Source organism: Cuculus canorus, chromosome 2, assembly GCF_017976375.1.
Source record: "Cuculus canorus isolate bCucCan1 chromosome 2, bCucCan1.pri, whole genome shotgun sequence".
Lineage (NCBI taxonomy): Eukaryota > Metazoa > Chordata > Aves > Cuculiformes > Cuculidae > Cuculus > Cuculus canorus.
In genome coordinates, this window is record NC_071402.1 from 100450822 (window position 1) to 100476688 (window position 25867).

The 25867-nt window shown below is 41.8% G+C and overlaps 1 protein-coding gene across 6 annotated transcripts in view; it reads left to right on the forward strand.

Annotated features, from left to right (window-relative positions):
• The window catches only part of TPPP (tubulin polymerization promoting protein), a 70911-nt gene that overhangs the window by 40547 nt on the left and 4497 nt on the right, over window positions 1-25867 (forward strand). For all 6 annotated transcript variants that reach the window (XM_054059400.1, XM_054059404.1, XM_054059406.1 and 3 more), the window contains one exon: window positions 15870-16023. In XM_054059400.1, coding sequence (XP_053915375.1) covers window positions 15870-16023 — 154 coding nt within the window. The remainder of the gene's footprint in view (window positions 1-15869; window positions 16024-25867) is intronic.

The window sequence follows — 25867 nt, forward strand, 5'->3', positions numbered from 1 at the left end:
TAGCCATTTTGGTAGCTGTAAAGATCCTACTGGGGAATTAAAACCCCCTCATGGTATTAGACATTGTGAAGATACGGAGCTAGGCTTTTCACTGAAGCATCACAAAATCGCAGGAAGAAGACAAGAAAGAAATTCCAGGAAAGTTAGCAACTCATAAGGTTTTGGGTTTTTTTGTTTCTTTTTCATAATTTTAAGGAAAAACTGAGAGGAGAATTTTTTTTGGATGGTATGTTTCTGGAAAGATCCTCACTGTTGTTTCATAATAAGAGATGGATTCAGTTTATTCTGTTCCTTGTGCAATGTTTTACTTTCAAGGTCTAATTCAGATTCTTAATGAAAGGTCATAATTTAAGTTCTAATATCTTGAGACTTAATGAGTTAAATCCTATTGAATAATGGCATTGTTCTTTGGCCTTTTCTGGTTGTGTTTGATTTTTGTCTGAATTTAGTAAGAAGTGTCATATATAGAATATCTAGTCCTTAGTGAGATACTGAGGACTTCTGTTCTGAGTCTTGTTAATAAAAAAAAAAACCCCTGTCTTATGTAGCTATTTCATTTCTACTGGTGGAGATTTCATTGTCTTTCCTCTTATCAAATTGCTTTGTCCTGTTCTTGGTTTGCTGGTCTCATCAAAAAGGGGTCTTCCTGAATGTTAGCACAGCCAAAACAGATACTGCGTGTGGAGAGAAAGCAGTAAGGAGTGTTACTGGCTATCAAAAGCCTGAAGACACTGGGTACACAAAATCTCCTTGGTTACTCTGTTTCCTATCACTCGTTGTTATGTATGTATACAAATTCAGGTTAATAATATAACAGAAGTCCTGAAAAATAGCTAACAGTCTGAAAGCTGTTCTTGAGAATCTTTTTCTTTTCATACTTACAAATGATTTTGTGTAGTTTCTGTGGGTAAACTGCTTGGGATCAAATGCATTAGCTTTTACTTAAGAGGACCTTAGGCCATGCAACATTGGCCTTGCGCATGGTCACAGCTTGTGATGGTATTTTAGCTTCCTTTCATTAGTGTCTGTTTTGCATTGTTTCATTGTTTGTAGACTGCTTTCCTTTTTAACAAATTATTTTCACACTATGGGGGAGAGTGTATCAAGATAAACCTAGCAGCTTTTTTTCTTTATTTCTGGGACCCAGATGAAATGTGTCAGCTCACATGGGATCAGTTGGTGATAAGGTATTCCCTGCCTGCTGTCACTCACCCCTGCCATGTCCTTTAATGTCTGACTTCCGCCTGAGTTGTGCTGATGAATAGCTACCAGTCCTTCCTGCACCCAAAAGATAGATTTCTATATTACTGAACAGCGTGCTCTGTAAGTTGTATGTAATTTATTGCATTCTTTCTCAGAAGTAAACAGTATTCTGGGGATAAAAGTAATACACTTGTGATAAATTTACCATCCCTATTGTACGTACAGTTATTACATTCCTTGTGTTTAGTTACAGCCAGATTGACAGCCAGAACATCTCTTCTTTATATGATACCAGTAACCAGTATGATAGCATAACAAAGAAAAGTTTAAGTCCACCCAGATTACTCAGTAGTGCATGTTTTCTCTCTCTTTTCAAACTCAGGCACATGCTTATCATGAGAAATGCATTTGTAGACTACTTTGATGTAAGTTGAAGCATGAAGTTTCTTTAGGCTTCACAGTTTTCCAAATACTTCCTTTGGAGCTTTTTGTTAGTAGCTTTTATATGGATCTTTATTCTTAAATATCCAGATATAACATTATTTTTGTTCTCTTGAACAGAAAAAAAAACCAAAAACCCAAATAATCAAATTTTGGCTACTCTTCTAAGCTAATGTCATCTCTTCCTCTAAGCCTTTGTGTAACCATCAGACCTACTTTTCTGCTTGGACTTTTCCTTTCCCTCAGCCTCTAAGTCCCATTTACCCCTTTAGCTCATTCTGGGGCTTCTTTCCTTTGGAAGCTTGTACCTTGCCAAGCCATTTTCTTCCTCTGGAAATCCTCTTCATTCCCTTCCCACTACTGTTTTTATCTGATGGTTTATAGCTTTGGGGTTTGCCCTTTTTTTTTTTTAAACTTCAGATTTTTTTACTGGAATGATTTTTTTTTTTTGTGAGTGAGCACATAGGAAAGAAGTGCTACAAAAAATAAAGCCAAGAGGAGAAAAGAGGTCAGCTCTCAAATATGGGAGAAGATAGTGTCTATGAGAGAAGCCTGAAAATTATTTAGGTTAAAATAAAGCCTGATAAAGGTAATCAACTGCTGGGTGAGTGAGCTGCTGAAGTCCTCTTGCTACAAATTTTCAAAGTATGCCAATTCTCAAGCTGTCACAGTTTCAGATACTTAAAATGAACTAGGCACACCCTCGTTTTACCCTTGCTCTGTTAAGAGACAAGATGCTGGAGAGAAAACTGGCACTTCCAAGCTTAATTCCTGAGTGATGATGTGTTTTACTTTGCCACTGTCCTGATTCTCAGGGGTTTCTGCAAGTCACGACTATTGCTGTGATACAGAGAGAGCATTTTGTGCTGCATTTTGCACTGTGCCTCTCTTGTTGCTTTGCTGTCCTGGAATGATGAGAAAACTGATCATGGCATTGCTTTGTTGTTGCGGGATATATGAAGCCATTCAGTCCAACTCCTTATGTCTGACTTGGCCAAGATGCTAAAAGATAGAAGTATGTAGTGATGTGAAGGTCATCTGGATGTTGTCTTTGTCAGTCCTAATTTCTCCCTCAGAGAATCCACTTTGGTAAATAGCCGTGCATTCAAAGGGGGTGTATCTTCTTCCCAGGATCATAGAATCATAGAGTGGTTTGAGTTGGAAGGGACCGTAAAGATGATCCAGCTTCAACCCCCCTGCCCTGGGCAGGGACACCTCCCACTAGACCAGGCTGCTCAAGGCCCCATCCAACCTGGCCTTGAACACCTCCAGGGATGGGACATCTACAACTTCTCTGGGCGGCCTGTTCCAGTGCCTCACCACCCTCATCGTGAAAAATTTCCTCCTTATGTCTAGTCTAAATCTGTCCCTCTCCAATTTATTGCCATTCCCCCTCATCCTATCACTACAAGACTTTGTAAACAATCCCTCCCCAGCTTTCTCGTAGGCCCTTTCAGGTATTGGAAGGTGGTTATAAGGGCTCCTCAGAGCCTTCTCTTCCCTAGGCTGAACAACTCCAACTCTCTCAGCCTGTCCTGGTATGGGAGGTGCTCCAGCCCTCTGATCATCTTTGTAGCCCTCCTCTGGATACGTTTCCAACAATTCCATATCCTCTTTATGTTGATGATTCCAGACTCGGACACAGTATTCCAGGTGAGTTCTCACGAGAGAGGAATAGAGGGACAGAATCACCTCCTTCAACCTGCTGGTCACGCTTCTCTTGATGCAGCCCAGGATACGGTTGGAATTCTGGGCTGCAAGTGTGCATCACCAGCCATCACATCAAGCTTCTCATCAATCAGCCCCCCAAGTCCTTCTCCAGAGGGCTGCTCTCAATCACATCATCTCCCAGCCTGTATTGAAACCGCAGGTTGCCCTGACCCAGGTGTAAGACCTTGCACTTGGCCTTGTTGAACCTCATGAGATTCACACAGGTCTACTTCTCCAGCCTGTACAGGTCTCTCTGGATGACATCCCATCCTTCTGGTGTGGCATCTACACCACTCAGCTTGGTGTCGTGTGCAAACTTTGTTGATAGTGCACTTAATCTTGCCATCTAGATAATTTATGAAGATATTAAACAGTACTGGTCCCCCTGAGGGACACCACTTGTCACCATGTGGACTTTGAGCCATTGACCACTACTCCCTGAATGCAACCGTCCAACCAGTTTCTTATCCACCAAAGAGTCCACCTGTCAAATCTATATCTTTCCAATTTAGAGAGAAGGATATTGGGGGGATCATGCCAAAGGCTTTACAGAAGTCCAGATAGATCACATCCCTTGGTTTTCCCGTGTCCACTGCTGTGGTTACCCCATCATAGTAAGCCACTGGAGGATCACGAGGATCGTTTTCCTGAGGGCATCTTCCGGAAGGATATCTTCTTTCTTAACAGTTTGCCAGTTCACTCCTGTTCACACCAACATCCACATATCTAATTTCAGTATCCCAGTTTTACACATCAATTGGGCAGAAATAGCTAATGCAAGGTGGTACATCAAGTTTTGTTTTCTTAATTGGTTCTTTTAAAACCACCTTTCTTTAGAGTTATTAGTGCAGCACAAAGAATCTGATAGAATTGTATTTTAGTGTCTTTACTTCCCCCAGCCCCTTTTCCCTTCAGTTCAATTAGTCAAATTTTTACACGTCTGTTTTGAGTTACCCATATATTATTCAGTTTATCTTCTTTAATTTTTGCTAAGATTTTTTTGTATTGTATATCTAAATTTTGTAATTTCGTTTTTGACTCATGTAGCAAGAAACAAATCTTCACAGGATATGATAACTACTTCATTAGATTTTTGCAAGGTTCTACCAGCCTGGTTAGTCTACCTAGGGACCTAGCTTTAATTTGAGTCTCTTTTATTTTCTGTGAATTGTAAGGCTGATAGGCAGCAAAAATGCTAAGCTGTGTAGCCCAAAGAATGCAGAAAGTGAAAGTTGTAAACCACAAAAGGGGGAAAAAAGTAAGCAACCAGCCCTATGGTATAATCTGCATCATGGTTGAACAGGTAGGCTGGTAATATTGCAGCAGACGTTCTCAGAAAAAACAGAATACATGTTAGATGAGTGATGTATTTTGTAGACACCGGTGCAAACCTTTTTGGCTTCAAGGAATTTGTCTATTATAGAATCGTGGAATAGTTTGAGTTGGAAGGGACTGTAAAGATCATCTAGTTCCAAACCCCTGGCAATGGGCAAGGACACATCCCATAGATCAGGCTGCCCAAGTCCCCATCCAGCCTGGCCTTGAACACCAGGGATGGGGCATCCACAGCTTCCCTGGGCAACCTGTGCCAGTGCCTCACCACTTTCATAGTGAAGAATTTCTTCCTTCTGTCTAGTCTAAATCTGTCCCTGTCCAGTTTATACCCATTGCCCCTAGTTTGATCACTGTAAGCCTTTGTAAACAGTCCCTCCCCAGCTTTCTTGTAGGCCCTTTCAGGTATTAGAAAGTCGCTATAAGATCTCCTCGGAGTCTTCTTTTCTTCGGGCTGAGTAACCCCAACTCTCTCAGCCTGTCCTCGTATATAGGAGGTGCTCCAGCCCTCTGATCATCTTTGTAACCCTCCTCTGGACTCATTTCCAGCAGTTCCATATCCATCTTGTGTTGAGGATTCCAGACTTGGACACAATACTCCAGGTGAGTTCTCACAAGAGAGGAATAGAGAGGCAGAATCACCTCCCTCAACCTGCTGACCATGCTTCTTTTGATGCAGCCCAGGATATGGCTGGCCTTCTGGGCTGCGAGCGCACGTTGCCGGCTCATGTCAAGCTTCTCATCAATCAGTGCCCCCAAGTCCTTCTCCAGAAGGCTGCTCTCAAATCACATCATTCCCCATTCTGTACTGAAATTGGGGATTGCCCTGACCCAGGTGTAGGACCTTGCACTTGGCCTTGTTGAACCTCATGAGTTTCTCACAAGCCCACTTCTCCAGCCTGTCCAGGTCCCTCTGGATGACATTCCGTTCTTCCGATGTGGCATCTACACCACTCAGCTTGGTGTCATCTGCAAACTTGCTGAGGGCACACTCAATCTCGCTGTCTATATCATCGATGAAGATATTAAACAGCCCTGGCCCCAGTACGAACCTCAGAGGGATGCCACTTGTCGTGAATCTCCATCTGGACTTCAAGCCATTGTTCTGTCTGAACACGATCATCCAACCAGTTTCTTATCTACCGAACAGTCCACCTATCAAATCCATGTCTCCAGTTTAGAGAGAAAGATGTTGTGGGGGACCATATGAAAGGCTTTACAGAAGTCCAGATAGATCACATCCGTTGTTTTTCCCGTGTCCACTGCTGTGGTTACCCCATCATAGAAAGCCACTAAGTTGGTCATATAGGATTTGCCCCTGGTGAAGCCATGCTGGCTGCCATTAATCACCTCCATGTGCTTTAGCATGTCTTCTAGGAGGATCTGTTCCATTATACCTTTTTGCTGTGAAACATATACAGTACAATTGCCACTAACCATTGTTAATAATGTGCTTTACATTTATAAACTATCAAGAAGACTTGGTGTATTATCAGGAGTATCAAGAAAAGAATAAATGTCAGTTCTACTAAACAAACAGGAGTGAATGCTTTGGGAAATACCACATCATGAAGTTACTACTGTGAAGTGGTAAATTAGCAAAATCTCTTTGTATGAAAATCAAGGAGTTTCAGCTCTAGTGAGTTGCTATTATAGTATGGCATGTTGTTCTTGGAAAAAAAAGTAAAGAAATTCTGGAAAAGCTGAGCAAGATCCATTTATTATTTCTCTTCCTAAAAAGCCCAAAAATACACAAACCCTGTTTTAGAAGAAACACTTCTCATTTTCCTTTTTTTTTTTTTTTAAATAGGTGCTGTTGGTCTGAATGTCATTAAGAAAAAAGCCTTTGTTAGGATTTAGGGTAACAACTCGGACTTCTGGTCTGTTCTCAATGTTATCATGACACCTGTACATGATTCATTTGAATAATTTTAATTATTATTTCTGCTGATTCATGAATGTTTCTTATTATTTGGTTAGCAGTTATGTACATTGCAATGGCAAATCAGAAATTGCGTGATTAAACTTATTATGCCAGTAAATCAGAAACTGACAAATAAGCTAGTTGGGCATTCTGTTACCAGCACAATCCTTTATTTTGTTTTCGGAATGAATGAGACTGCTTTGGTAAGGGAATGAGTAAAGGGAGTACCCAAAATCCTGTTTGCTATAATTTACAAGAGATGAAACTGCTGACATCTACTTGATTGCTCAGTAGACTGAGACACCCAACTCCACAGTGAGTTTAGACTAAATAAACCTTTATGAACAAAACTGTATGTACAAGATTTTATGCAAAAAGGTTTGTTGGGCTCCCACCTCTAATTATGCTGTCTTCAAATCCTTGTCAGATTTTCTAGACCTTTGTGGGTGGATGACAACTTCCATAGCCAAACAGTACTGGTTAGTGTATCCTGCTGTAATCCTCTCTGGCATACTAGCAAGAATAGAAGCTTCTCTGAGTGTTTTTACATCTTCTTTCCCATCTTCAGTCTAAGAAAATTGAAAAGAAAAGTGACCTTATGTGATGGGAATGTCAGGTGACTTTTATGTAGATCAGAGATAAAGACAGAAAACAAGTTGGACCCTTCTGCATTAACACTGAACTGTAATAGGGCTATGGAGGTAAAGATTTCTAATATTGGCCAGGGATTTTGTTTATTGGGTATGTTGATTATTTATATAGTTTTTCTCTTCAGCTAAAATTTTAGACAACTGTTAATCCAAATAACATTCAAGTCTAAATAGCATAGAAGTATTAATTTGCAACAGTACGTTTTCACACTGTATTGTTATAATCTTGTGAACACAGGGCACTGCTAGTTAGTAATATTTGTAAATGAAAACTGCATCACTTGCTGTTGCAGTTGCTATTGCTATTGGGCTCATGTTTCATATTTTACATTTTGTGTTCACTGAAGCCCAGTCTCAGAACTGGTGCTTTTACATATGTATGTGAACTTGGGCTCCCAAAAGCAAACTGAGGAATTTGAGCTTTAGTTCAGAATCTCCTCATTGGTAGTGGTAACATGTAGGGAGACCCCTCAAGGAAGGGGAGGTAATGGGAGGTGGTCAAGTCACCTTCCCTGGAGGTGTTTAAGGAACGGGTTGATGAAGTGCTTAGGGACATGGTTTAAGGGAGTGTTAGGAATGGTTGGACTCGATGATCCAGTGGGTCCTTTCCAACCTGGTGATTCTATGATAATGGAGAGCTTTTTGAAATTATTCTATGTTCTGCCTGTTCCCAAAGGTTAAACAGATATAAGCAACTTTCGTGAGTATACCGTGAATAAACTGTTTCCTCCAACAACGGATGATGCATTAGAGCAATTCTCTTTGTTGTAAAAAGCAGAGCTTAACAGAATGGCATCTTAAGAATGCATCCTTCCTTAATATAAAGGTTTCTTTATGTCTTAATAAATTACAAGGAATTTAGGAGAATTATTGTCCCTCCTATATGTTTTATTCTTTTCATTAAGGTGGCCAACCTTATGATATGCCCTTCCCCTCTATTGTTACCATTTTCCATTTTGTATTGTTTTCTGATCAGATAGTTTTAATTTGTTTTTCCAGTGTCTGATTGTGCTGCGTTTCTGTATCTGTTCACACCTTCCTTCTATTCCATTCATTTTTTTTCTTTTTCTTTTTTTTTCCCTTTTCCTTTTTTAATACACAGTATTCTATATTCATTCTAGGCCTCTGTTAACTCTCTGGAGTGCTAAACCTAAGAGAAGAGTGTTAATAGCTGAGAGATTGCCCTTGGCATACTTAATTGTAGACAAATTGTTTGAACTTATAACACTGGGAAATTGAAAAACAAATATATTTGTTCATTTACGTCCACAGAAAGGAGATATTTATAATAAACTTCTAAAAACAAGTTACAAATACACAGAGATGATTCTCTGTAGCAATTATTTAATAGAAAGAAACTGGTTTGTTTGGGGTTTTTTAGTTGTGCTTTATTTTTTAGTTTAACTTCATAATCTCTGAAAAGCTGGTCTCAGGAAGGGGCTTCTGGAATGTGAACAGGCCAATAAAACTGGTGGAAATAAGCAGAGGGTACAGCTGCTTTGTGTGTCATGCAGTGTTCACATTATTATCATTTTTCATAGAATCACAGAATAGTTTGGGTTGGAAGGGGCCTTTAAAGGTCATCTGTTCAACTTCCAACCTTGCAGTGAAGCAGAGGCATCCTCAACTAGATGAGGTTGCTCTGAGCCCCATCCAACCTGACCTTCAGTGTTCCCAGTGATGGGGCATCCACAGCCACTCTGAGCAACCTGTTCTAGTGTTTCACCACCCTTATGGTAAAAACGTTCTTCCTTATATTTAGTCGGAATCTGCCCTCTTTTTGTTTAACACCGTTACCTGTTGTCCTATGGCTATATACCCCGTTAAAAAGTCTGCCCCCATCTTTCTTATAAGGCCCCTTTAACTACTGGAAGGCCCCAATAAAGTTTCCCCAGGGACTTCTTCAAGCTAAACAACCCCAACTCTCTCAGCCTTTCCTCACAGGGGAGGTGCTCCATCCCTCTGATACTTTTTATGGTCCTACATTCTTATGATGATTTTTGAGTCCTGCTCCAATGGGTCCACATCTTTCCTGTGTTCAGGACTCCAGAGCTGGACGCAGTGCTCGAGGTGGGGTCTCACCAGAGCAGAGTAGAGGGACAGGACTACTTCCCTCGACTTGCTGACCATGCTTCCTTTGACTCGGCCCAGGATACAGTTGACTTTCTGGACTGCAAGCAGATGTCACTTGCTCATGTCCAATTTTTCATCCACTAGTGCCCCCAAGTCCTTCTCCTCAGGGCATTTTGGTGAACATGGTGGGGGGCTGATCCTGTGTCTTAAGAGATATGTAGGTTTGCTAAGAGACTTTCCCTCTGTCATTTCTTTCCTTCTCACTTTGTTTTCCCCTCTGCATTCAACCCATGACTGTACAGATAGAAGGGAGGATAGGAGTGTGCTGTCCTGCTGAGTAAAAATAGCCACAGCAGCAACTTGGAGCTCTTTTTTGACACCTGCCTCTAGAGGAAGAAGGGGTTGTAGCATTGCTAGTTTGTAGTTTGGATGCTGTGGTATATGGCATACACATACCATACATGGCTTGCCAAAAGTGCCAGATTGTGTGGTTAATGGAGTTATGTTCTCAGTCTCCTACAAGACTTGACATACATTGCAACTGTAGAATTTTTTAGTTAATTATGCATTTCAAATGGTTTTGATAATATTTTAATTGTTGGGAAGTGGAGAGAGGATGATTTTGGAGTGTAGAAAAAGGTAATAAATTTAAAACTTAAAGCTGCTTTATGCAGGAAACTTTTACTTGGGATATAGTTCTAAAAAATCCTTTACTCCTAATCCTAGTTTTAGTATTTTTACCGTTTTAGTCACTGTAATTAATTTTTTTTTTTTTGCTGGTAAAGAATATCTGCCACAATGCATATTTCTTTTTCTTCCAGGTCCAGCAGCACTAGTATATTGCTCATATATGTATCCAGTTTGTGGTTACACCTTAAGCTGGAGGGGGGAAAAAATGCTCATTTCCTTTCCTGGTGTTAGAGTGACAGGGAAAAGATCAAATGCGAGAGGTAGGAATGGCTATGTCTTAGAATCATAGAATCATAGAATTACCAGGTTGGAAAGGACTCACTGGATCATCGAGTCCCTTAAACCATGTCCCTAAGCAATTCATCAACCCGTTCCTTAAACACCTCCAGGGAAGGCGACTCAACCACCTCCCTGGGCAGCCTGTTCCAGTGCCCAATGACTTTTTCTGTGAAGAATTTTTTTCTGATATCCAACCTGAACCTCCCCTGGCGGAGCTTCAGGCCATTCCCTCTTGTCCTGTCCCCTGTCACTTGGCAGAAGAGGCCAGCTCCCTCCTCTCCACAACCTCCTTTTAGGTAGTTGTAGAGAGTAATAAGGCTCCCTCAGCCTCCTCTTCTCCAGGCTAAACAACCCCAGCTCTCTCAGCCGCTCCTTGTAAGACTTGTTCTCCAGCCCCTTCACCAGCTTTGTTGCTCTTCTCTGGACACGCTCCAGAGCCTCAACATCCTTCTTGTGGTGAGGGGTCCAGAACTGAACACAGTATTCAAGGTGCGGTCTCACCAGTGCCGAGTATAGAGGGAGAATAACCTCCCTGGACCTACTGGTGACCCCATTTCTGATACAAGCCAAGATGCCATTGGCCTTCTTGGCCACCTGGGCACACTGCTGGCTCATGTTCAGTCGGCTGTCAACCAGCACCCCGAGGTCCTTCTCTTCCGTGCAGCTCTCCAGCCACTCTTCCCCCAGGCTGTAGCACTGCATAGGGTTGTTGTGCCCCAAGTGCAGGAACCGGCATTTGGTCTTGTTAAACCTCATGCCATTGGTCTCGGCCCAGCGGTCCAGCCTGTTCAGAACCCTTTGCAGAGCCTCCCTACCTCCAGCAGATCCACACTTCCTCCCAGCTTAGTGTCATCCACAAACTTGCTGAGGGTGCACTCAATGCCTTCATCCAGGTCATTGATAAAAGACATTGAACAGGGCTGGACCCAGTACCGAGCCCTGAGGAACCCCACTTGTGACTGGCTTCCAGCTGGAGTTAACTCCATTGACCACCACTCTCTGGGCCCGGCCGTCCAACCAGTTTTCAACCCAGGAGAGTGTGCGCCCATCCAGGCCAGAGGCAGACAGTTTCTGAAGCAGAATGCTGTGAGGAACTGTGTCAAAGGCTTTACTGAAGTCCAGGAAGACTACATCCACAGCCTTTCTTCCATCCAGTGGTCGAGTCATTTTGTCATAGAAGGCGATCAGGTTAGTTTGGCAAGATCTGCCTTTTGTAAACCCATGTTGACTGGGCCTGATCACCCGGTTCTCTTGCATGTGCTTCATGATAGCACTCAAGATTACCTGTTCCATGACTTTCCCCGGCACTGAGGTGAGACTGACAGGCCTATAGTTCCCCGGATCCTCCCTGCAACCCTTCTTGTAGATGGGCACAACATTAGCCAGCCTCCAGTCTAGTGGAACTTCCCCAGTCAGCCAGGACTGCTGGAAGATGATGGAAAGGGGTTTGGAAAGGACATCCGCCAGCTCCTTCAATACTCTTGGGTGGATCCCATACAGCCCCATAGACTTGTGGGTGTCTAGCTGGGCAAACAAGTCTCTAACCGCCTCCTCTTGGATCATGGGAGCCTCATTCTGCTCCTCTAACTCCTGGGTTTGTACACAGGGGGAATAACTTTCCTTGCTCTTAAAGACTGAGGCAAAGAAGGCATTAAGTACCTCAGCCTTGTCCTTATCCCCTGTCACTGTTGTTCCTTCTGCATCCAATAGGGACTGAATATTCTCCCTAGTCCTCCTTTTCTTGTTGATGTATTTGTAGAAAGTTTTTTTATTATCTTTCACAGACTTAGCCAATTTGATTTCTAGTTGGGCTTTAGCCCTCCTGATTTTTTCCTCATTTTTTCTCACTTCCTCCCTGTAGTCCACCCAAGACACCTGCCCCTTCCTCCAAAGCTCATAGACCTTCTTCTTCTTTTTGATGCATCTCAAGATCTCCCTGCTCAACCAAGCTGGCTTTTTACCCTGCCGGCTCCTTTTCTGGAACATAGGGATGGCTTCCTCCTGAGCTGCTAGGATTTCATTTTTTAAGAGCGCACAGCCCTCGTGGGCTCCCTTGCCCTGAAGGACTGTCTCCCATGGGACTTTGCAACCAACCTTCTGAACAGTCCAAAGTCTGCCCTCTGGAAGTTTAATGTGACTGTTTTGCTAATTCCCTTCTTTATCCCACCTAGAACTGAAACGCTATCATCTCATGATCACTTAGTCCCAGGCATCCTCCAGCAGTCACATCCGCCACAAGACCTTCTCTATTCTCAAACAGCAGGTCAAGGAGGGCACCCTCCCTTGTTGGTTCACTAACCAGTTGTGTGATGAAGTTGTCTTCCATGCACTCCAGGAACCTCCTAGACTGTTTCCTTTCTGCTGTATTGTACTCCCAGCAGATATCTGGAAGGTTGAAGTCTCCCACGAGGACAAGAGGTAGACATCTAGAGACCATCCCCAGCTGTTTATAGAAAAGCTCATCAGCTGCTTCTCCTTGGCTGGGTGGTCTGTAGCAGACTCCGATCACAATGTCTGCCTTCTTGTGGACTCCTCTGATTTTAACCCATAAGCACTCAGTCCCTTCCTTACTGTAATCCAGCTCAAGGGTATCGAAGCACTCTTTAACATAGAGGTCTACCCCGCCTCCTTTTCTACCCTTCCTGTCCCACCTGAAGAGTTTATACCCCCCCATATCTGTACTCCAGTTATGTGAGTCATCCCACCACGTTTCTGTGATGGCGACGTCGTCATAGTCACGTTGCCCTACAACAGCTTCCAGCTCCTCCTTCTTATTGCCCATGCTGCGTGCACTTCAGCTGGGCTGACAAACCTTCAGCCCTCATAAAGGAAATAGAGTTCATTCCCAATTGACTGGTCCTTGGAACAACTAACTCCACAGTTCCAGTTTCATTCTTGTGGTCCACAGCTGTACTCGCCCCCTCTTGCTCTGTGGTGGTGTACTGGTGGTCCACTCTGGCACACCATATCTCAGTCGCTGGAGTCCCACTTCCAGGCTCATTCCCAACTAGCCTGGTCTCCTCCCCCTTCACACCTAGTTTAAAGCTTTATTTAAGAGCCTAACTAGATTTTTAGAAAGTACTTTAGTCCTCCTTGGAGACAAGCATGTCCCATCCCTAGTAAGAAGGCCTGGGGGTGTGTGGGTCACTCCATGATCAAAGAATCCAAAGCCTCTCTCCTCACACCAGGCTTGGAGGCAGGCATTAATCAGCTGTCTTAGACCAGAAGGAAATGTTCTTTGTTACTCTTGGCATCCTTATTCATGTATTTTTTCATTTTACTACAAAAAGTCATGCTGTTCTATTTGAGAGTGTACAACCAAAAATCCTGCGTGTGTTAATAAAAATAAAAGGAGTCAACATGAATTTCAAGTTTTTACTGAAAAGGGACATTCCCTTTCCCATTGTAATGTTCTTGACTGATGATCCAGGCTAAACTGTAGCAATCCTGATTGGCGATTTCCAGGTAGCCTATGTGCTACAGAAAATTCTATTTGCAATCTCCATCTGTTAGACTTCTGTGTAGTGAACAAGGGCCTTAGTATGGCATTATGCTAAAGCTTTGCAGTGATTACCCAGTGCCATTTCTTTCTAAATGAGAGGCAAACCAAATTGAAGTCCTGACCTGTTGAGCTAGTTAAGAGGTCTTGGACATGTTAATTCTACTAATGAGATGTTAATTCTATTAATGAGAATCCTAAGCAAATTCCAAGTACTTTATTGCACTTTATTCTATATCTTTCTGATTAATGAAGTACTGGAGTATATTCTTAATTTTCATTGTCATTATGTTCTTTCACTAGCTAATTCTGTGAGATACTGCAGCATATGCTTCACCTAAAGCAGACACATAATTGCAAACAGCAAAATTTGGTAAAAAAACAAACAAACAAATCCCCCAAAACAGATAAATTTTATTTCTGGTGAAAATAGGGAATGTGAGGCATGTAGGGATATGCTACGTGTTGGGCTGTGTTGAAAATAAAGGATACTAGTAATGAACAGTAAGTAAAGGTTTGCATTAGTGTTGAGTTTGTTGTGAATAACTAGTTTCTCCTTTTTTCAGAATCCTGGGATATAAAATTTCATTTTGTATTTAAGTAATTGAAGTATGTGTCACTTCCTAACTGTTAGTGTCTAAAACTGAGAAACCTCACTTCCCCCTTTCATTAGTGGAGGTATCCTCTGAAAGAGTCTGACAGAAGATTAAAGATAAATCAGGGATGGATGAATGACTCTTTGCAGTGGCTCTTTGTGATGCTTGAATTAAAATTAGATTTTTATGTGTAGCATTTGTAGTCTGAGATTTCTGTTGCCAATGCGCACTTTCATTGTCCTTACGTGTATCGTTTATTCCTGTATAAAGAGCTGTCACTGTTGAAAGGACCAATCTGGGTTGTGTTGTGGATTGGTTTTGTTGTTTTGTTCTATTGTTCGAATTTTTGTGGAGTTTTCTGATTTGCTTGAAGTGCTCTCTAAATTGGCACAAAAAGAAATGCTTACATGGCAAACAAAACTCATGTACCTGAATTTAAAAATGAGGAACACTAAAAATACATTTGTATTAGGGAAGAGAAAGGAACAGTGTGTATGCTACTACCTTATCTCCTGCCTAAACTGAATATTTTAAAGTGCTAGAAAAAAGACTTGCATTGATCCCCTTTTGGTTAAACACGTCTTCAATTTATGATTTTATGTGTAAGGGTTTTATCAGTTGAACCCTTTGGCTTGATGGGTGTAAAAGATCTGCAGGAGTGACTGTATAAGGAGATGTTTATTATGAATTTCCCACTAGTCAGATTTTGCGCTGTACACTGCTAAAGCCAAATCTTCTCCACAAAAAGTAAACCTAAGCAAGTAATTTACTAGTGTGGAAATAATAGTTTCCTACTAGTAAAAGCAACAGCAAGTCTTCAGGTTTGAATTTTTGGAGGGGGTTATGAATTTATCAGACTGCTGTATTGTGTTTTCCATGAAACTGTGAATGTTTTCTGAAAGTGATGGCCTAAGAAGGAAAACAGTTGATTAATTCAAATGCACAACTTTAAAATTTGCCAGTTTTTAATAGAGGATGAATTTCAAGTTTTTAAGAGCTTTTCAATAATTTTCTTTACACCACACTGTTATTCTCAGTTTACTTGTAAGTACTTCTGAATAATATGTCATAACCAGTTATTCAATGAAGAATCAAAAGTATTAAATAACGAAACTCACCTGAGATGCTTCAGTTCTTGTATTTTATGTATGCAAGTTTTACAAGTGATTAGCCAAATGAGATTAGATTTTTTTACATGAGCTGCAGACGTTCTGACAGCAGGCCATGACCCTTTATTTCCTATTTATTTCTGAGCATTTATCAAGGGAAGTTTCTTAAACACTGTCCTACTGTGTACCTAACAATGAATTTATGTTCCTGGATATATTTTATTTGACACCATAAATGGGCTGCATGGGTCTTCCTGTTCTGTTGCACTTTTCTGTCGTCACTGTGGTAAACTGAAATCATTCTGCTATTATCTTGTTGTGCTCTCTTGTAATTTCTTCCGATTTCTGTGTGTGTTTCAACAGGGGAAAGTCTTCCAGAACTATCACTTTTGAGCAGTTTAAGGAAGCTCTTCAAGAACTCTCCAAGAAGCGATTTAAAGACAAGAGTGATGAGGAAGCAGTTCAAGAAATATATAAACTAATTGAAGGAAAAGCCCCGATTATATCTGGAGTAACGGTATGTTACTGATTTAATTGATGGATTGTTCTTGCTGTCCTTTTTTTCTTCTGTAGTACTGTTACAATCACTGTACAATCCACAAACCCAAGCAGCGTGGTTTTGTGGTCCTGAAGGCAGCAGCTGATGAGTGGAAGCAAAGATTATGCAACAGCTGAGTATTGCACTACTGTGTATTCTTGTGTGGTACTGTCATTGCTTCTACCAGGAATTACAGTACCACTTAGCAGCACAGTCAGGAAAATTCAAGGATAGCTCTTGTCCATGGTTAGAATGTACAAACATTCATGAAGAGTGGCGTATCCTAATCAAAGAGAGTAAAAGGGAATTAAATTTAGAATCTTATTAGACAGTTCTAAGATATTGTGTGAAATACCAAGAAGACTAAAGCAAAGACATCTTCAAATACTTTTAATATACCATTTAAATTCCAGGACACTGGAAATCTGTGAAAAATTACCATGTGGACTGGTCTTTTTTTTGTTTGTTCCAAGTCTATCAGAACTATAAATTCTTTTGTTTTCTTCATTTTCATTTTAAAATATTGGCATTAAGCTTTATATACGAAAAGGAAGTTATAAAGATCAGTGTACTTAAGTTTTAGGTTTCTTAGGTTAGGCAAATGTTTACCCTGTATTTTAGGAGATACTGGAGTGTTTACCATCAACTTGAATAGTCCTGTCAGTTTAGTTCATCTTCTTAAAATTTGTGATCCTCCTGAATTTTGACTGTAGAACTGTGAATGAAAATCTAACTGTAAATAACCTTTCCAGAAATTGATTCTGCACAGATGAACAGTGGAAATGTCCAGTGGAGACCTGGTTCGAGTTGTACAACTTGTCATATTTTTACAAAATTTAATGTATTACTCCTGTGCTCTCATTTTAGTGAGTTCTCATAACTTGTTCATCTATCCAGGGATTCTCCCTTTGAATTGTGTGCATTCTTCTAGGCCTCACTCTTGATTCCATTTTTGGTATTTAAGCAGTCCGATATTGAAATGATCAGTAACTGCTAATGAGGGAACAGCCTCTTTCTGCGTGGATGACAGAGTGATGAAAGAGCTTTGCAGATGCAGGGTAGTATCAGGTAGGTGTTGCAGACCTGCATGAATGTGTCGAGTGAGAGGAGTGGAGGGGGAATATGAGCCAGCAATGAGAGGCCTGGCGGTACTTCTATTGTATGTGCAGTCCTGGAGAGAGTTGAGGAAGTAAAGAAATAATGGGAGAGTGAGAGGAACAACAATATTTTCTGGCAGAGTAAGAAGCAGGAGGCAAAACTTAAAGGGAGGGAGACTGCAGGCTGGGAGTGTGGGAGTAAAAAATGCCCAATCTCCTGTTTGTTTTATCAAGTTAATTTAGTTCTGGGGTGGTATAAATGACCCAAACACTTCAATATTAAAGGCATCAAAATAAATACATGGCTAATCCCTTGTCACCAACCTGGGAATGCAGATATGAAATCTATGTACAAGCATTCTAATGCTTTGTCTACTTTAAGAAGTCTGTGTCCTGGAAGTTTTAAATTGGACTGCTTTCTATATGTTAGACAGCTTATATGAAGCTTTTCTTAAACTGTTTTGGAATAACTCCGTCAAGGCATGTAGTCTGTTCCCTGCTCTGTATAGCTCTGCTGTAGGTCGTGTAGGTTTGGTTCAGGTTTCAGCCAGAGGCTTGTGGATATAAGTATACACCAAGGCCTTTTGCAGATCAGGTCAAATTCTTAATAATCACTGTGCAATAGAATAATCATAATCTAGACTCTGACTTTATAAAGTATGTGACTCAGTCGCTCAGTCCTCAGAAGAATTATGACAAAGGAGGAGTCACAGAGAGGATGTCATGCTACTGTAGCCCACAGTAGGGGTGCTTCCCTTTTTCTCATCTGTCATGGAAGTGCAAAAGGCATTTCCTTATATCATATCAGGAAGTGCAAAAGGCTTAGCAATCTGTCATGTTTTGAATCAGCTTCAAAAACCTTTTGGATAAGCTGACATATTTATACTTCTCAGTTTGGGGATTTGGTCTGTCCAAATCCCATAAGTTTGTGGATTCTGAAGAGGCTGTGAGTATGCAAGAATTTTGGCTGCAGGAGACTGCAAGCTGCAGGTGATAATGGTTGCATAATGATCTTTTCCTCCTCTTGTCCACTGTGACCTGCCTACGTGTTTCTCTTGCTTTGGCTTAATGGTGCTGCTCCCAGCATATATGAAGCCTTAGCATGAGCTGTGTGTTAGTCAAAATCCGAGTAAGAGTTGAATGAACAGACACAGGAGGCATGCCTGACAACCAGAGGATCACAGCTTTTGCCATCTAGAATATATCATGTGCATTCCGCTTCCCTGTTCCATGATGGGAGCAGCGGGTACCAGTCAGAGATAGTTACTGGAGGTTCCTCTTGTGGATGATTGAGGTGCATATCTTCTGACCACATTAGATATCTTAGGAGTTTTGTTGTTGAGATACGCCAGGATATGGGAGTGTTGAAGATGCACTGCCAAGATTGTCCAGACTTTTAACAGACCCCTTCCTTCTCTTCCTTGTGAGTACCAACACCTTGTGAGTACTGCTCCAGAGGTAACCTGAAACATATCAAGAGACACTAGAGAAGTCTAGCAGGGAGAGTGAAGGGCATGGACCTCTGGTCTTGCCTTCCTAATCCTTAGGAAGGAAAACTTGCACAGAAGTGGACTGTGCCTGGCTGTATGGCTTATGATGCAGACAGGGCTTTGGCTTCTGTGACAGGAGGAATGAGGGCTGCTGAGCAGAATAAATCTAACAAAGTGGAACAAGAGTGTCTTTGCAAACTAGGCTTGCTTATCTGCTGAGGATAGTGTTAAACTGGGTATGGAAGGTTAACATATCCATAAGAGGAAAAGTCATAAATGGCAGAGCTGATGTTTCTAGGTGACAGGCTTGACAAGGGAGGTTCTAACCCATCTGTAAATGCAGCAGGCCCATCTCAAATACTGGGAAAAATATAGGTATGTTTCCTTATGTTCCTATATAGACAATAGAAATTAACTTGCTGCTCTAAAGTTGAAGCAGAAATTTTATAGGAACAAAGCGTGAGTGTACGCATATACATTGTTTGACTGCTAAAATAAGGACATGAGCTAGAAATCATCTATCGCGTAAAGAAGATTAATATATGATATACGTGGTAATTAATTTAATTTATTTAATCTGCCTATGTGTATAAAGCTAGTAAAAGACTTAAGATATGGTCTGCTTAGGATGTAATGCTAAGCATGTAAATGGAAACATGCTGCATTTGACGCAGGTTTTCATCTTCCTTCGACCTTTTCTTTTTTTTGTGTTCCTCACATTATCTAGAAATTTAAGAGGACAATTTTACAACTGAATGGAAAGAGTCTCATTAAAAAATGATTTTAACATTAAATTGAAGAAAGATTCGCCAGCATCTCAGTATAAAAACCCATGAGTCTGTTCTATCTTCCCTACTATGTTTCATTTTCACCACTGTAAGAAACACTTATTCACTGGTGAAATATCGAAAAGGATAAAGTCTTCGAAGCAAAGACAATAATATTTTTATTTTACAATTCAGTGCTGAATCAGATGCCCTTCTAAAAACAAAGGCATGACATCTTACAAAAGCAGTGGGTATATATACTAGTTTTAGACAAAGAACCATGTAAATCTTCAAAGAATGTTCATTCTTTTTTTAGATTATCCAGCCATGTCTGGAAACTCCCTTCAGGTTATCTCCTGACCTACAATAGCTGTATCTTACAAGACAACTAAGCATATTAATAATTCTCGCAGCTCTATGACAGATTATCTCTTGACTTAAAACAGCTACATCTTACAAGACAGATTTATATGATGAGATAAATAAATATACAAACCAGCTGCAGCAAAACTTATCGATTAATTCTCACACCACCAATAGAAGTGTACTATAAAACTCTTCTTTGGAAAAGTGTTGGCATATTGGGTTTGACTTTGTGGAAGGCTTGTGTTAATCAGGCTCCTAGACACTCTGATTGGTAGTTGCTTGGAGTCTTGAAATGCTTGGGAACTGGAGTGTGGGGCTAAGTACAGAGGAGGAAAAGAAAGGATCGCTTGTAAGCGCTAAGGATGCAACAGCTGATATGCTTGTTATGGCTGGACACTCATAAGCTGTCTGGATGGACAAGCCCAGAGAGCAGTGGTGGCTAGTCACAAGTGGTGTTTCCCAGGGCTCAGTGTTAGGGCTGTTTCTGTTTAATATCTTTATCAGTGATCTGGACAAGGGGATCGAGTGCATCCTCAGTAAGTTTGCAGATGACACCAAACTGGGCGGGAATGTTGATCTGCTTCAGGGCAGGAGGGCTCTGCAGAGGGACGTGGACAGGCTGGGTTGATGGACCAAGGTCAGTTGTATGAGATTCAACAAGGCCAAGTGTTAAGTCCTGCACTTGTGCTACCACAGCCCTTTGCAGCTACAAGCTACAGGCTTGGGGAAGCATGGCTGGAAAGCTGCCTGAAGGAAAAGGACCTGAGAGTGCTGTGGACAGCCAGCTGAACATGAGCCAGCAGTGTGCTCAGGTAGCCAAAAAGACTAACAGCATCCTGACTTGTATAAAAAATGGCATGGCCACCAGGAGTAGGGAAGTGATTGTGCCCCTATACTTGATGCTGGTGACGCCACATCTTGAATCCTGTGTTCAGTTTTGGACCCCTCAGTACAAGAAAGACATTGAGCTGCTGGAGTGTGTCAAAGAATGGCAGCGAAGCTGGTGAAGGGGCTGGAGAACAAGTCTTCTGATGAGCAGCTGAGGGAACACTGCGGTTGTTTAGCCTGGAGGAGAGGAGGCTGAGGGGGTAGACCTTATCACTATCTACAACTACCTGAAAGAATGTTCAGAAAATTTGTAGACGTGGCACTTCCTGACATGGCTTATAAGTATGGTGTTATTGGGCTGGTGGTTGGACTTGGTGATCTCAGAGGTCTCTTCCAACCTTAACAATTCTATTATTCTGTGTGCAAATAAAAGAAGAAAAATGAAGGCTTCTGTGGAGTCACAGAAAGGAGGGGAGGACGTTGCCTCCAGGGAACTTGTTAACCTTTAGAAAGATGTAACTAGAGAGATTATATAAACATACGCTAGACAGTAAACAGTTCTTTTAAGCAGAATTACTATAGGACAAGACAGAATCATTTGTTTGTGATTCATCATGAAAAAGAAGTGACTGGCTAAGGTGGAAATTGTCCTCATCCAGCCCTTTGTGCTGTTCACAATATTTCTTCCTAAATTTTTTCTTATTGATGAGGGATGGTCAGCTCCACCCAAACCCACTCTTGCATTCACCTTTAGTTACACCCTACTCCTGACACCAATGTCAGAACCCACCCCATCCTGCAGTCAAAAAGGAAGGGTAAGAAGGATTCTTTGGATATCTGTACCAGCAAATCCGAGACCAACAAATATTCCAGGGTAAATTAAAATGCAGTATTTATTTTGCACAGAGCCAAAACAGATACTCAGGTGCATTCGGGTCCACTTCGCAAAGTTGCAAAATAGATCCTGGTATCTTCAGATCACAGTCTGATACCTTGAACACAGCTGAAGTTGCTAAACAAATTACAACACAGCTTGATTGGATCCAATACACAAAAAAGCCGAAAAAAAAGGTACAATAATCTTAGAGAATTGGAGAAGGAGAGAGAAAGAAATAGCATGAGAAAGGGAAAAATTATGACCACTCCAGTGGGGCACAGAGGTTCTTCAGAAAAACATGGTCCATCTGGCAGCGATTCCTTCAGCAGCAATTCTTCAGGAACACATGGTCCAGTAGTCCTTCAGGCCTATCAGCAGCAGCACATCTTCAGTCTGGTTCCATGCAGTGGAGGGCACACACGCTGTGCCTTCTTGGGAGGCACTATTTATAAGGCAAGCCCATGCCCTACAATGATGTGAGGAGTGATCTTGCTGTGAATGTTCTTGAAATGGGGCATGCGGACAAGTTGCTTTGGGAAAGTTCTAGCATTGAGGCATCCTCCTTCAGGAAAGTTCTGGAACTGGAGCTGGGGGGCTCCAGGGTCACTGGCAGTTCAATAAACCCTTGCCAGAATAACCTGTGTGTGAACACTTCAACTGCACATGTGCAGTCGGTGGGGGGGACATGAGATGACACAGCACCTGCTGCAGCACCTTCTCCCCCTCTTCTGTGGCATCCTGGCTGGGACAGTTAGCCTATCTGCAGGTGAGGGGGGTAGGGAGCAGTGCTTGCTCCTACACCTCCCCTCTCATTGTTAACCAGGAGCCACAGAAAAAGCCACCGAGGCGCACACAGGCCTGAACTCAGACAATGTTTAAGACACAGGTACAAGTAAAGAAGTTGGTCTTGACAACTCCCAATGCCTGTGTGCAATTAGTGATGAACAGCTTGGTTTCACAGAAGAATGAGCTTCTAGCTCCCTGTTTAATTGGTTTTGCCCTTTGCTGGATTGCTAGTTTAGTCTCCATAGTTGGTTTTAGTGTTCATAAAAAGAAACTGTATTTTGATAAAAACAAGTTGAGTGCACATTTGATTCCTAAAGGCAGTTGACTAAAAGTTAAGTCATCAGCTCATAAAGAAATCTTTATGAATAAACTTGTCACCTTAGGACACTGAAGGTGATAGAACAGCTAATCCTACAAATAATTTCTAGGCACGTGAAGGACAAGAAAGTTATCAAGAGTAGTCAGTATGGCTTCACCGAGGGGAAGTCATGCTTTACTACTACAGTGCATCAACACTGTTGATGAACATCTACAGTGAAATGATTGGCCTCGTAGATGCAAGAAAAGCAGTGGATAGTGTCTACCTGGTAAGGCCTTTGACATGGTCTCCTCTAAAAGACTCGTGGCCTTTCATGCTGTTGCTGTAGGGGTGGGATTTACAGACAGTGAGGTATATTGAAAACTGGCTGAATGGCTGGGCTCTAAGGGTGGTGATCAGTGGCACAAAGTCTGGTTCAAGACCAGTAACTAGCAGTATGTCTTGGAGAGAGCATGCTTGGTCCAGTCCTGTTTAACATCTTCATTACTGATCTGCACGATGAGGCAGTGTAGCCTCAGCAAGTTTTCTGATAACACAAAGTTTGGAGGTGTGACTGATAGGTCATCCAGATTCTGACATCAAGAGGGACCTTGACAGGCTGGAGAAATGGGCTGACAGGAACCTTGGGAAGTTCAGCAAAGAGAAGTGCGAAGTCCTGCACCTGGTGAGAAACAACCCTGTACACCAGATATATCCTGGGGGCCACGCTGTTGGAAGCTAGCTTGGCAGGTAAGAACCTGGGGATCATGGTGGACACAAGGCTGAACATGAGCCAGCCATGTGCACTTACCATATGGAAGGCAACTGGTATTCTGAGGCACATTATGCAAGTATTGCTAAGCAGGCCGAGGGAGGTGCTCCTTGCCCTCTGCTCAGCCATGATAAGGTCACATCTGGAGCGCTGAGTTCAGCTCTGAGCTACCCAGTAGAAGATTGATATGGGACTACTGGACAGAGTCCAGTGAAGAGCCAGGAAGATGATTAAGGGACTGGAGCATCTCTCCTATGAGGAAAGGCTGACAGAGCTGAGACAGTTTAACCTGGAGAAGACAAGGCTCAAGGGGAATCTTATCTGTGTATATTAAATGCCTTGAGGGAGGGTGCAAAGAGGACAGAGGTAGGCTTTTTTCAGTAGTGCTCAGTGACAGGACAAAATGCAGTGGGCACAAACTAAAGCACAGGAGGTTCCCTCCGAACATCTGGAAACACTTTCTTGCAATGAGGGTGGCTGAGCACTGTCACAGGTTGCCCAGGGATGTGGTTGTGTCTCCATCCTTGGAGATATTCAAAAGCCATCTAGACTAGGTGAAGGAGTGGGGGTTTGAAGCAGATGACATCCAGAGGTCTCTTCAAATCTCAGCCCTTCTATAATTCTATGATATAAAGTGCCACTGGCTGTTCTGGTTGAGGAGTCCAAGACAGACGTGAAGTCCTTGTGTATGCTTACATTGGACCTGACCCTTCAGTGTAGTGTTCACACGACCCTAGAGAGGAAGTAGTATTTTCTTTGTAATCATAAGAAACATAAAAGGAGAAGAAAAAGGTGAGATAGGGTGTTTTGCCTAACTTTATGGTGGCATCTCATTATCTCTGCATATATGGATCAGGGAAGTAAGAGGATATTGTACACAGAACTAAAATTGCTCCAATTTTGTACTGTTGGAAACAAAGTGAGCCTCCCATTTGATAGAAAATGTGCTAGCAGGAAACCAACAGGGATTGTCATCTTTACAGTTGTAATATTCTGTCACATGCAGGAAGAGGTGTGCTAGTGGCTTCATATGCAATTTAGGAAAAGCCTGCAGTTCTTAGTTTAGAAACAATTTTGAGAAAGAATGTTTGCTTTGCAGCTACTGCCTTTATTTTCATTTTGCATGTTGTGACTCCTGTGATGCAGGAAACCTTCTGATCTAGGCTGAAAGAACACAGGATATGGGATCACTATCATTCTTGCTCTGGATTTGTGGTGTTTGTGCTGGGGCTTTAGGTTTTGCTCAACTGTCTTTCAGGACAAAAAGATTGTATTTTTTTAATCTCATGTTAATTTACCTTTACTTGGAATGTTGATTTTTTTTCTCTTTCCACATACATGTATCAACTTTGAGTTAATAGGTATGAAAACCTGAACTGTTAAGTTATTGTCCCAAGTTGTCCGCTAAAAAGTGTGATTATTTTTTTTTTCTGGTGAGGTGTGCCAAAGGGGTGCTGTTTTTTTGTATTTCAAACATTTGCTGTAATGCTGTTGCACTGGGAACACGCTTGGCTCTAGCAGATGAAGAATGAATTATAAAAGAATGTTTACATGTTAGTCTTAGCACAAGTTTTCACCAGATGATGTAACAGAGACACCAGGAAGAAGCAGTGGATTTAAAATCTGTAGACACATGACTGGTAAATTCCAAATGGGGAAGTAGCACAGGAAATCAGTGAGGAAATAAGCAAGCAAACAAAATCGTAAACCCTCACTAAGTGGGCGATCGTACAAAAGGGGAAGGTAAAATTTATTTACGAAGTCTCTAGTAAGCTAATTCTCATTCACATATACCTATATTCTAAGAGATTTCATTCACTCACATTCAGTCAAGCTTGAAGATGTGTGTGCCAAATTGGTCAACATTTTGACTCATGCATCGTGTCCCTTCTGTGTGTGGGACAGAGTACAAGAGTTGCTCACTGCTGAGACACATCTCCTGGGTTCCTTGTGATTGACAATGACAGTGTGGCTTTTGGATAGATGTTTCGTGACCTTTAAGAGTCAGTAGATGTTGCAGATCAGTCTTTTGTTTCAGAGTCTTAATTCAGCCTCTGTAAATTGTAGGCCATGCTGTTTTCCTTTTTGGTTTGAAATGTCTTGCTGTTTTCCCAGTAGACTAGCGGGATAAAGGAAAGGCTTGTGTGGTTTGTTGCAGCCTTGTTGCTACTATCGTGTTCTTAGGATGCACCTTTTATTTCTGATAAGTCAACTGTGCTGTGGTCTTACCAGAGTGCAGGCTGTCTTGATGTAGACAACGCATTCCTCAAGTAACTGTTTCTGCCAATAGTACTCTGAGATTGCAAGAAAGAAGAAGTCTCTCAAGGTCATTCAGCAATGCTATTTTGAGAAATGAATGCTCAGTGGTCATTGTCTTTCATAACTACACAACACCTTTCCCCTCAGGGCCTTATGTGAAATTAACGCTGCAGAGCAGTGCAGTATTGTATGCGTCACATGTTGGGTGTGTTTGAAGGGAGAAGAGCAGAAGTTTACAACCTGAGCTTCTCATTAAGTAGTTATGTACGTGGGCAAATTCCCT